The following is a 12,372-nucleotide window of genomic DNA, read 5'->3' on the forward strand; positions in this document are numbered from 1 at the left end:
GGCGGCAATTGCAAGCAGGAAGAGCAAAAGGGCCAGGAGGCACAAGAGTGACACTGGGCCCCCTGGGGCAGGTGGCCATTGGCAGGTGCCTGACTCTGCCTGCCCCTGACACCCATGAAGCTTATACCTTAGGATAACCTTGCTCTCCGTAACACACAGGCATGGAAAGATAGACAGACATGCACACCAAACAAATGCCCAGCTACAAGGCTTACATTCCACAGAAGATAAGGAACTGGAATTTGGTCAGGAGCAGGCTTTTATTAGGTTATTTTCAAGGACCTACCAAGGGCTTAAAGAGAGAGAGAGAGAGAATAAGACTCAACTACTTGCCAGTAAATAATTCCACAGGGGAGAGGGCAGATACTGCTCTCGATACTGGAATCTGACTTAACGGGGCACATAGGAACCAATCTGTCCTGCCAGGAGGGCACTAGGGTGGGCACAAGCAGGCAAAGAAGAATGGAGCGAGGGCAACAGGACTTTGGCTTAAAAAATAAAATAGGAAAACTGACAACCCTAGCTCTCATCATACTTTTTCGGCTTATGCAAGAGGGTTTTTCCTCTCCAGTGTGTTCTCCAGTAGCTTATTTGACTATGGGCAAAGTCTATGCAGGTTCTGGGCTCCCAGGAACTATCAAGTGCATCATTCTTGGAGACCACATTTAAACACAAAGACACACAAGCCTAGGCAACTCCTGAGCCTCCTCCGTCCAGTCCCTGGACAAGCCAAACATAAGGATACATTTCTCCAGCTCCCCAATATATTTTTTATGAAATCCAAATCATGTTTGCTGAAATATTTCGTGAAATGTTGCCTTCTCCTGAAGATCAAACTCTTTCTGAGGGCTGAACCTTTCCATGAAAGCAGATGCATCCCTTTTAAGCCTTCAGAAAAGAACATTTGCTAGAAATAAACCACACTTACAGCTGGCAAATTAAAACCAGGGGAAATGGTATAGCATCATGAGGGCAGAAGAAAGGGGAGGTCAAACAATGAGCAGGTCTAAGAAGAAACCTGCTGGCTTCACTATAAGAAAGAATGCTTGGTTTGATGCCCCCAGTGCCAGAGGAGCCAGAGGAAGACGATGGTTACGAGCGAATGCATAGGGAACCGGTTCCAGTGCAGGAACAGGCCCCCTTGCAGGAAACAGTGGTTTATTCTGATGTCCAGAGTGGTGTTCAAGCTCAGGAGTCAGATGAATCTTCTTTCTGAGCTTGAAAAGGGGGAATGAGGCAAGGAAGAAGGGCTACCCCTATGCTATCCATATAATCAGTTATCAGTAATCAATATATTCATATATGCTCACACATAATCAGGGCTTACAGTATTTTATAATCCATTTTGAATCAAAGGGAAACTGTGCCTTAGCTAACTGCATACTGCTTGAAACAGCAAAATTAGGAGCCGACCTTTCCCCTACAAACATCCGTGTACCCTGGACAAGGGGAAGACGTGAATCAGAGATTCTGGTACAAAATCCCCTCAGATACAGGCTAAATTAATCCACAGAACAGGAAGAGCAAAACCACAAAATCTCCAAACTCCCTGTCCTGTCATAACTAGGGGAGAGGTTAGACAGAGCGTCACTGCAAGCATCGGAAAGCAGAACTAGAACTCTGTGCTTGACCAGTGCTTGACCAGGAGCTGGTAGCATGGCAAGAAGCTTGCTAATTGGCTAATTTTCGCTGACAATATCGTGACTGCCTCATGGTTGTCTCATGATCTATGATTTGCTGTGATCTGCTCAGGTATAAAGCCCTCTGGATTTCTGTCAATCGGGGTCCCAGTTCCTTTTGGAAGAGATTCCAAACTGGGTCCTTATTGCCTGGCAATAAACTTCACCTTCTTATTCTCCATTGCTGAGTCTGCCTGATCCTTATTTAACACCAAGCAAGTACCTGCTTACGTTCACGTGCTTCAAGCCTACAGATAAAATCATGCAGGCACACAAGCCTTCAGTTCATCTCACAGGTGGCTACTGCTCTACATCCTGCAGGCAGAACCTTGCCTTCAAGGCAATTTTGCTCTAGCCAATGCTGAGCCAAACATGATAATATGGACATCTTAAAAAAAATTAAATTTATAGTCCTCATGATTGCAAAAAAAAATTATGGAAATAAAAGTAGCAATTTTTGAACCAAAGCTAAGAAAACAAAAGGGCAAGTAGAAGAACCTCAGTTTTGTTGTGAATCTTTGCAATTTTTAAGCAGGGTATTTAAGGACATGATTCCTGTTTGTTTGGGTTGGGTTGTTTTTAGCAAATGCAGACAGAAATATCAGGGATACTAATGATAATAATAATCTTTCCTAAATAAACTAAAACCTTTCTGGGCATCCCTGTAAAATACAACAGGTGCAGTTCTGCTTCAAGCTTAAATTGATTTTTAATGGTTTGATTATACTTTCCCCACACTTCCCTCCAAGGAAGACTTAGAAACCATAGTTTTATGAGGTTGCTGAGAACTCTCTGGTCTTAATCCACCATCACCTCTAGGCCATATAGAAATACAATGCCTAAAATTCTTTGGTGAGCTGCAGTTCTGGAACTTGAGCCCATTGGCTTTGGCAAGGACAACATGCCTTTCAAGTTGGAAGGGAAAGGCAGAAACGTCCCCTAACTGTGGCCACTCTTGTCCAGGGGCAGAGAGATCAGAGGGAAAGGGAACCAACCAAGTCACACAACAGGATGATGCAAGGTTCCTGCACACTAGTATTTCTATTGCCCAACAATGCTGTCTGCTTTTCCATAAGGTAAGACGTTCTGCATTGCAGCAAGTCAATAAATCTGCATCCTGGTAGAATGTCTGAGCGCACCTCTCCCATGACAACTTGGCAGTCCCTCCTTTACATTCCTGGGAACCACAGAGCACTACAGCTATTGAGGCAACATCATCTCAGCTTGGTCAAGCTCACTTGGACATAAGTATCTCCAGGGGGGGGGGGAGCCTTGGCCCAAGAGTTGCATTTCCTGGCACGTCTTCATTATGCCCGGGAATATTAGGGGTCTGAATCCCAAAATGTTCAGTTACCTGTCTAGGCACAACCAGCCAGGTATCCTACCCCCAACCCACCGAAGACGTTATAATGGTCAAGCAAGTGCAATGTACTCTACCAACAGTAGTGGGACATTAGTAAAATAATAATAATAATAACAACAATAATACTTTTCTATCAGCTCACAATTGTAAATTCCTGCCCTACAAGGAGGGCGGGGAAATCAAAGTTCTAGCCGCATCGGGCAGAGTGACACCTCCAAAACCAGATCGCCTCTGGCAGGATGGAGGTAGAGGAAAGCAGCGTTGGGAGGGGAGGGTGTTTATTCTGAGAAGGGGGCTCCCCGCCTAGTCAATTCCGCGGTGCAGCTTGAGATGGCGGGAGAGGTTGCTCAAGGTGATGAACCCTTTGTGGCAGACGGTGCACTTGAAAGGGCGCTCGCCACTGTGCAGCAGCCGGTGCCGTTTCAGGTAGCACTCGTGCCGGAAGAACTTGCCGCACTCGGTGCACTGGTAGGGCTTCTCGCCGGTGTGCACCAAGACGTGGCGGTCCAGGTCCCGCGGGCTGCGGAAGTACTTTTCGCACTCGCTGCATTTGTAGAGTTTCTTGCTGGGCCGGGCGGGGAACGCACGGAGGTCCAGCTGCGGCAACAGGTGGCGTTCCAGCTCACTGCCGGGGCCTGACATCGGGGAAGCAGCCACAGCATGGCTCAACTGGTGCTCCTCCAGTGTCTGCAAGTTCACAAAGGGCTGGCCGCATATCCCGCAGCTGAAGGAGGGCTCGCCGCCGTGAGCAGTCAAGTGAGCCGCCAGGGTGTTGCCGTTGGCGAAAAAGGTCCCGCATTCACACTGGTACAGCGTTTCGGGGGGCCGCATGTCTGGAGGGTGGCATGTGGGGCAGCCCCTGCTGTGCTGCTGGGCCTCTGTCCCCCCATCTTGCGGCTCTTCTTCCAGGCCCCGCAATTCCAGCATCCCATCGCTTGGTGGAACCTTCCCAGAGCACACTGGGCAGGGCGGGGGCCTGTCCTTGGCATGCGTGAGCTTGTGGCGCTCCAACAGCGCCGCAGCGTTGAAGTCCCGCTCACAGTCGGGGCACTTGAAGGGCTTGATGTCAGTGTGGGCGAGCCAATGGCGCCGCAGTTCGGATGCCAACTGGAAATGGCGCCCGCAGGCCCCGCAGCCAAAGGGCGCGGCCCGGCCTCGCCCGGCGCTGCAGAGGTGCCCCAGGGGACTTTGCTCTTTCCCACAGGCCAGGCAGCGGGGGGCGGGCGTCTGAGGGGCTGCGGCAGCGGGGGAAGCGCGGTGCTGCCGCTTGAGGTGGCGCCCCAAGCTGCTGCGGGAGGAGAAGCGGAGCTCGCAGACGTGGCAGCAGTAGGGCTTCTCCCCCGTGTGCACCACCTGGTGGTGGAGGAGCCCCGTGGAGTCTCGGAAGCCTTTGGGGCACATGGTGCAGCGGTAGGGGCGCTCCCCGGTGTGGCTCCGGATGTGGTTCACCAGGTTGAAGGAATGCTTGAAGCTCTTGACGCAGTGAGGGCACTGGAAAGGCTTGAGCTCGGTGTGCCGGGCAAAATGGCGGCGCAGGTCCGAGCGGTAACGGAAGCTCTTGTCGCACTCGGAGCAGTGGAAAGGGGCCCGGGCACCCGGCCCATGGTCTGTTAGGAGCGACGGGTCGTCCTCCGCATCCGAGTAGAGAACGGCACACTCTTCCACGGTTCCAGTGGCAGCCCGGACCCCACCTGGGGCCTGAAGGGAGTGCTGGCCCTCTGGCCACTCTTCATCGCAGTTCTCCATCTACCCAACAGTGCTTCTACGGGACAGAGAAAGGACAGCGAAAGAATCAGAGTGGGACCCCATGGACACCGAGCCCTCCCAGTATAAAACATTCCCTCCCCTTGATTGAACCATGCTATCCAGAACAGGGAGCCAGTGTGGAGTAGTGGTTAGAGTGTTGGACCAGGAACTGTGAGAGGCCAGGGTTCAAATCCCCACTCAGCTATGAAACTCACTAGGTTACCTTGGGCCAGTTGCTGCTTCTCAGCTGAACCTAGATAAAATGAGGAGGAAGTGAACCATGCATGCCGCCTTGTTCTTTGGAGGAGAGGTGGCATATACCCGCAATCAATCAATCAATCAATCAATCAATCAATCAAGCCTAGCACAGAAGGTGCCTGCAGAGCACACACCTCTCCAAGATGCCAAGGCAGGAATCTTAGGAATCTGCATGTATGTGAAAATGGCTCTTCATGTAGTCAGTGGGCTTGGTTCAAATAAGGTTCAGCTTATAGCTTTTGCTTCCAGAAACAGGAAGTGAGACAAAGGATTTGGGGAATTCTCAAAACTTTTCAATTGCACAAGATGACAGAAGGTGGCAGACAGTACAGTCAACCTTGGTTGTCGAACGTCTCGGCTGCCGAATGTTTCGGAAGCCAAACACCGACAACCCGGAGGTAACTGCTTCCGTTTTTGAGCATGTCTCCGAAGTCAAACAGCTTCCGAGGCGTGTTTGTCAATTTCCCCCATTGAACTTGCTTTGATCCTCGGTTTTGGAAGTCAAATGGACTTCCAGAATGGATTACGTTCAAAAACAGAGGTCCCACTGTACTAGGTTTGGATGTGGGAAATCTTCCAGATCTGGATCTGTGCCCAGCTAGTGGTGACAATGGCTAGGCTGGGCTGACCTTGGGGGGGGGGGAATCATGGTCTGGACTCTCAACCTAATTGGTCTCACCGAGCTGATATGCGTATAAATAAGATGAGGATAAAGGGCACAACTGTAAAGATCACTCTGCAGATGGAAGTCCCATTAAGTCCAATAAATCTTACTCCCAGGAAAACATGTATAGGATTGCAGCTAAAGATACTGGACAGGGATAATAAAAAGCCCACTCACTATTTTCTGCAGCAGAGAAATGTAGCACACTCAGAAACATGCACCCTTGAATTTTTTGAATGAAATAAGGGGGGGTCCTAGTTTTGGGGGGTAGTCAGTGAGACCTAGGATTGTGTTTAAAAGATTAGAGACTAGAAGTAGAAGAAGAAGAAGAGTTTGGATTTGATATCCCGCCTTTCACTCCCCTTCAGGAGTCTCAAAGCGGCTAACATTTTCCTTTCCCTTCCTCCCCCACAACAAACACTCTGTGAGGTGAGTGGGGCTGAGAGACTTCAAAGAAGTGTGACTGGCCCAAGGTCACCCAGCAGCTGCATGTGGAGGAGCGGAGACGCGAACCCGGTTCCCCAGATTACGAGACTACCGCTCTTAACCACTACACCACACTGGCTCAAGTGAAGCCATCCCTTTCCAAAGTACCCGGAAGTCCCCCAAATCTGTGTGAAGCCATTCTGTTCTAAACTCCTAGCTTCGCCCCCCCCCCCGACCCCAACCCTAAAGACCTGACTTTCAGCCACACTTGACACAAAAGATGTTGATATGCATGGCCAGCAACCCAACAGCCAACTCGGCGTCTCTTCCACACTACAGTTCTATGATTCTATAAACATGTAACACAGAATTTTCTCCCAAAATTGTAGGTGGATTTAAATTTGCACTTAAAGTAATATTTAGGTGAAAGCTTAATTGCTACTGTGATGCTGCCAGTTGTGAAGTGATCTTGCTTGAGGTAGCAGAAAAGACGGAAGGAAGTTAAGCCATGCATTCCCTCTTGGAAGCAAGTGTCCCCTGCCAGAAAACCCAAAAGACCAAGCATCACAGATTCCACTTTCCCACCTTGGCTGCATAACAAGACCACATGCTTATGCATTCTGTTAATTAATTCAGAATAACTACTACTGCTCAGGTTCCAGAAATCCAAGTTGTTAATGAGTGTACTCCCACATCATTTGTACATTGTGGAAGACATTAACCCATTTATCCTGACTGACTACAAGTAGAGGGAAAAAAATGTTAAAGATAACTTGTTTTATTTCCTTCTTATAATTATTTCTATAAAGACAGAATCCATATAAAAGACACTTGATAGGTAGAAGAACATCAACCATGACAGCCATAAAAAGGTAAAGGTACCCCTGCCCGCACGGGCCAGTCGTGTCTGACTCTAGGGTTGTGCGCCCATCTCACTTAAGAGGCCAGGGGCCAGCACTGTCCGGAGACACTTCCGGGTCACGTGGCCAGCGTGACGAAGCTGCTCTGGCGAGCCCAGCACCAGCGCAGCACACGGAAACGCCGTTTACCTTCCCGCTATAAAGTGGTACCTATTTATCTACTTGCACTTAGGGGTGCTTTCGAACTGCTAGGTGGGCAGGAGCTGGGACCGAAAGACGGGAGCTCACCCCGCCGCGGGGATTCGAACCGCCAACCATGCGATCGGCAAGTCCTAGGCACTGAGGTTTTACCCACAGCGCCACCCGCATCCCTGCCCACCCAGCCATGTATCACACTAATAATACACAGTTGTACATGAAAAAGTCTATACCTAAACATACAGCTTTATCTTTTAAATATGTACTGCAATCAACACTAATGCTCGTTCATATCTTAAAACAAGCTCCCATACTATTTATACTATTACTTTATTGCAACGTTCTATATAGCTCATCCTGCTTCCTAATGTTCATAACTTCCTACTGGTGTATCAGGTTACTGAATCCTACTTAATTATAATTTAATTAAATCCTTCCTTTTAATTTAAAATCACTGGCAATTTTATATTATTGACTTGTTCTCTAATTGGGTTCAGTTTATGAGGTTTAATCATCCCCCCTCCCTCCCCAGCTCAGGCACATAACATTCCAGTAGCTGACAGAAATGTAAAGAATTTGGGTCCGGATATGATGTTACAATGCTCTCCTTTGCATAGTTTAATGAACAATAAAAAAAGCTGATCCCTGGGGATTTGTACTTGAAATAAGGTGTTACGGAGAACTAACCTGCCTTAAGTGATCTTGAATGGGCACCCTTACAGAACCCATGAGTTCTGGCTCCCAGCACTTCCCAGCAATGACCCCCCACCCTAACTCTGTCTGCCCCCTCCCTAAAGAACTCAGGTGCCCCCCCTCGTCTCTCCTTCTTGGCCTCTTTATCCCACCTGCATGACCCACTTGGCTCAGGCACAGAGGCGGCCAGTGCCAAGGTGTCAATCACGGGGTGGGTGAAGGGTGGGTCTGTTTCTCGCCTGTGTCCCCCCCCCACCTCAAAGTCTAAGGGGAATCCCTCCCCCCTCCCCTTCTGCTCCCCACCCACCTCCCCGGTACTCACAACTTCTTATAGGTGCCGACATTTTACAGGGGGGTGGGGGGCCACTTCTTCGGAGGAAGGGGACAGAGCCTCTCCCCCGCCCCCAACCTCCCATAGCAGCAAGCAGCCAGGCTGGTGGTGGGGTGTTGACCTCTTGCGATAGCCTGTCCTCTCCACCCTCAAATCCAACCCCTATGGAAGTTCACAGGACACCCCACCCCCCACTCCGCCCCCATCTTTTCTGTGGGCAAGGAGGGAGGAGTAACAACGGTCGCATCTTCGCCATCTTTACTGTGGGCACGCAATGAGGGACTGGAGGCTCGGTGAAGCGACATTTTTTGTGTGGGCAGCCGGCTCAAAGGTGTGATGTTTTCTGATATTCACAGCACCGTTCTACAAAATCTCAGGGCCATACTAACAAGAGTCTTGGTATTTTTAGTGTAGGAAACAGGTTTATTATTGTTGGTTAGAAGGGAGGGGAGCGCGAAAACGATGGAAAGCACCCATCTTTCTTACTGGCAAAGGGAAGTGCAGCGAGGCCGCCATGTTTGCGCCGGGCAGTAAGCGAAGAGCTGAACGAAGGGACATGTCTTTGTTGTTACTACGGCAACTTCCCCGCACCATCCAATGGAGCCGCCATATTTGATGTGGGCAAAGAAGTTTAAAGGTCATTTTTGACACTCAGGGAGGCGCCAAATTTTCGTTTTGAAATGCATAAACTTAAAACAAAACCAAAACAGGTTTATCGTTCGCGTGGTCAGAGAAGCACCATTATTTATTGTGAGGGAAAAAGTAAGAACAGGAATCCATCAGTGATGAGGTAAGGAAGGAGGGGGGCTGAGGGGATCCCATATTTTAGTCTCTTCTTGAAACACTCAAATGGTAAGTAATTGCAGTGTTTCTGCATCACTCACAGATTTATGAGGCTTCAACAGCGGAAAGAGCCGTAATTTGTCACCCCCTACGCTGACAGAAACTCCACAGGTGAGGCTCCTTATGCCATTATAATTCTGTGAGGCAATTTCTGCCTGTCATAGTGGGACAGGGAAATTAAGTTAATTCACCTTAGCTAGGTGAATATGGGAGAAGGAAATTATTGCAGTAAGGGTCAGGCTTTCCCAGTCAGCATCCATTTATACATAATTTTCACTTTACTAATAAGGTTCTCAAATGGAAAGCCAGTGTGGTTAGTGTCAGCAACTAGGACCTGGGAGACCAGGGTTCAAATCCTCATTCAGCCATGAAGCTGCCCTTAGGCCAGTCACTGCCTCTCAGCCCAGTCTACCTAGCAAGGTTGTTGTGGGGATTGATTAAGGTGGAAGGGAGAACAGATTGCATGGCTACTGCCAGAAACATCAATCCTGGGTCTCCACCTTGAGCTCCTTGGAGAAAAAGGTGGAATATAAATACAATCAATCAATCAACCAATCAATCAATGCTCTCCTGAAGCAGCTTGTATGCCAGAACAAAGCAAATATGTTTAAAACAGGGGGAAAGTTCTGTTCTAATCTATTCATATTTTAATTAAATTAAATTTACAGCACAATTTATCCTGACAACTTAGAATGGCTGACAGTGAAAAAGCCTCATTAAAAAAAATAAATCAATCACTGCCCAGTCAGTGTTGATTTTTAAATCGTACAATGTAATTTTCACATGTTTTCATTTTGTTATTAATATATACTTTTGTATTGATCTGTTTTGTATATCACTTTGTGTTTCTTTTGCATATAAAGCAATTAAGAAAATTTCTAAACACTGTTAAGTAAAATTTAGACAGTGGTACCTTGGTTCTCAAACTTAATCCATTCTGGGAGTCTGTTTTGACTCCCGAAACCATTCAAAAACTAAGGTGCAGCTTCTGATTGGCTGCAGGAGCTTCCTGCACTCAAGAGGAAGCTGCGTTGGACGTTCAGCTTCTGAAAAACGTTTGCAAACCGGAACACTTCCGGGTTTGCGGCGTTCTGGAGCCAATTTGTTTGGCAATTAAGCCGTTTGGGAACCAAGGTACCACTGTACTCCCTTGCTTGCTTTATTGTGTCTCCACTCCAACCCCCTCACAGCTTCTATTTATGTTGCTTTTTAAAACAAACAAACATGCTTTGTCAGGGGAGTCTCGAAGGCAGTGCAGTTCCATGGATTCCATGGATGAGTGCACTCTCAGTTGATCTTAAGGTATCTTGGTGGGACAGGGTGCAAGAAGGGAAGGGCTATAGTAGCTCAGTGGTAATTTGCATGCAGAAGGTCCCATTTCAGTCCTCATGCAGGGATGAAAATGTCCCATGTGAAACCTTGCATAGCTGCTGTTAATCAGTGTGGACAATGCATGGTAGTCTGACTCAGCATAAAACAGTTTCCTAAATCCTTAGGTGTTCTCTAAACTCTATTGGACCTAAGCTATTTAGCATCTTGAATTGTGGCTGGAGGCCTTTTGCAGAATTTGGAAATTGGTGCATTTTTTTCTGGTAACTTCCTCCTGTTAGTTCAATAGTCTTCAAGGTCAAGCCAACATGTCATTTGTAGCCACATCACAAAAAAATGAATGATGGCTGTTAGATCTGTACATGATCTTTGTGAGATAACCAGCCTCATACAACCAAGTCTAATTAATACACAAAAGGATTGAGATCATAAAGCAAGCTGTCCTTAACCTTGGGAGGGACTGGGTGATCAATCATATGGTTCAACCTCCAGTCTACCTGATGAACTCAGCATGTGAGGTCTGAGTTGGTTGCTGTAGCTCAGACTCTATGGCTCTTACAAGCTACTCGAGTTCCTATACCAATAATTTAGGATTTTCACCATTGTAAGTAAGTCAGGTTTTACTGACTGTGCAACTTTTTCTGAATGCTGTATGGAAAAGTACATTAATCTGACCTTTGGAGAGTTTGTAAGTAAACCATTTTTTTAAACTTATCAAACATATGGTCTTTTCTACACTAGGAAAAGAGTGCAACTTTGGAAAAAAAACATCTTGAGGAGACATTTTGGAACTCACTTTAAATTAAGGGCATATTTTAAAGGTTTAACAACCTCTATTTCCACATTTTACTTTGCTGCATGTTTTGTGATTTCAAACCTCTTGATCATGGCATCCAGGAATTCTCCTTTTTATATACCTATATTTCCTTACCACCAACAATCATTTCATCAGGAGAAACGAAGAGTTTTGTGACTGAATCCAGGAGTAATCAGAGACTGAATGTCCTTTGAAGCTGAACTCTCATCATTTTGTTCTCTAACTACATTCTCAAAACCAGAGGCAATTGGCACTTTTGCTACACAAAACAACATGTATTTACTCCAGGTTAATTGAGCAAGGGTAGCTAATACCCTTTGATTCTATACTGCTGCTCAGTAGCATTAAAATAACCTGTTTCTCCCAGGTGACATCCTCCCCTTTAAGCATTCCTTAATGTACTCCTACTCAGCATTTTATTGTGTGATCTGCCTGAAAACTTTTATATTTTTTAACTGCTGTTGGTTTTACAGTGGAACCTTGGGTTATGGCAGGGATCTGTTCCGGAGGCCTTGCTGCAACCTGAAAATGACGCACATTGAAGCGCCGCATCTGCATATGTACGGTGCGATTTAGAGCTTCTGTGCAAGCCGCAAACCCGGAAGTAACCTGTTCTGGTACTTCCAGGCTTGCCGCGGACATTCGCCAAAGTGGACGGAGGCGGACGCAGAACAAGGTTTGACTGTATTGTTATTTTTACTTTTTAAGGTTGAATTTTCATTGTATTTTGTACTATGTTGGTTTTGAGTAGTGTAGCCTTGTGTACTTAGGGTTTTGTTTTTAAAAAGTGGGGTAGGAATTCATTAGTAAAAGTAAATAGTGGTTGTGTTAAGTGATGATTCCATATTGATATTTAAATTGAGCCCTGAAAGGGTTTCTGACCCTGCAGAACCTTGGCTCCTGCAGCTAATTGGAAGCCACGGAAGTCGCATCAGACGTTAGGGTTCCAAATAATGTTTGCAAACCGGAACACTCACTACCGGGTTTGTGGCGTTCAGGAGCTGAAACGTTAGACTTGCAAGGTGTTTGGGATCCAAGGTATGACTGTACTGAGCTGCACTGACCAACGGTCTGACTCTGTATACAGCAGCTTCCTACTGGGGGGGGGGTGTCATTGGTTCCCCATCTCTGCCACAGCTTGTACAACGTAAGCATATAACTTAGC

At 47.1% G+C, this 12,372-nt stretch overlaps 1 protein-coding gene and 1 long non-coding RNA gene across 2 annotated transcripts; one reads left to right on the forward strand and one right to left on the reverse strand.

Annotated features, from left to right (window-relative positions):
- Positions 1-241: 241 nt before the first annotated feature.
- On the reverse strand, positions 242-8,527 carry FIZ1 (FLT3 interacting zinc finger 1). Its single transcript, XM_083582053.1, has 2 exons — positions 8,210-8,527; positions 242-4,804 (listed from the first exon to the last, which is right to left on the reverse strand). Exon 2 carries the CDS (start codon positions 4,786-4,788, stop codon positions 3,346-3,348), a length of 1,443 nt encoding a protein of 480 aa, XP_083438179.1. The 5' UTR covers positions 4,789-4,804; positions 8,210-8,527; the 3' UTR covers positions 242-3,345.
- Positions 8,528-8,563: 36 nt separating this feature from the next.
- On the forward strand, positions 8,564-12,273 carry LOC310747576. Its single transcript, XR_014540942.1, has 3 exons — positions 8,564-9,008; positions 9,105-9,172; positions 11,681-12,273. It is a non-coding gene; the product is annotated as an uncharacterized lncRNA (long non-coding RNA).
- Positions 12,274-12,372: the final 99 nt, after the last annotated feature.

The sequence above is a fragment of the Podarcis filfolensis genome, assembly GCF_964270895.1.
Source record: "Podarcis filfolensis genome assembly, chromosome: 13".
Lineage (NCBI taxonomy): Eukaryota > Metazoa > Chordata > Lepidosauria > Squamata > Lacertidae > Podarcis > Podarcis filfolensis.

Excerpts from the sequence above, each read along its gene's own strand:
- FIZ1 (XM_083582053.1), bottom strand. The coding sequence starts at position 4,788 with ATGGAGAACTGCGATGAAGAGTGGCCAGAGGGCCAGCACTCCCTTCAG.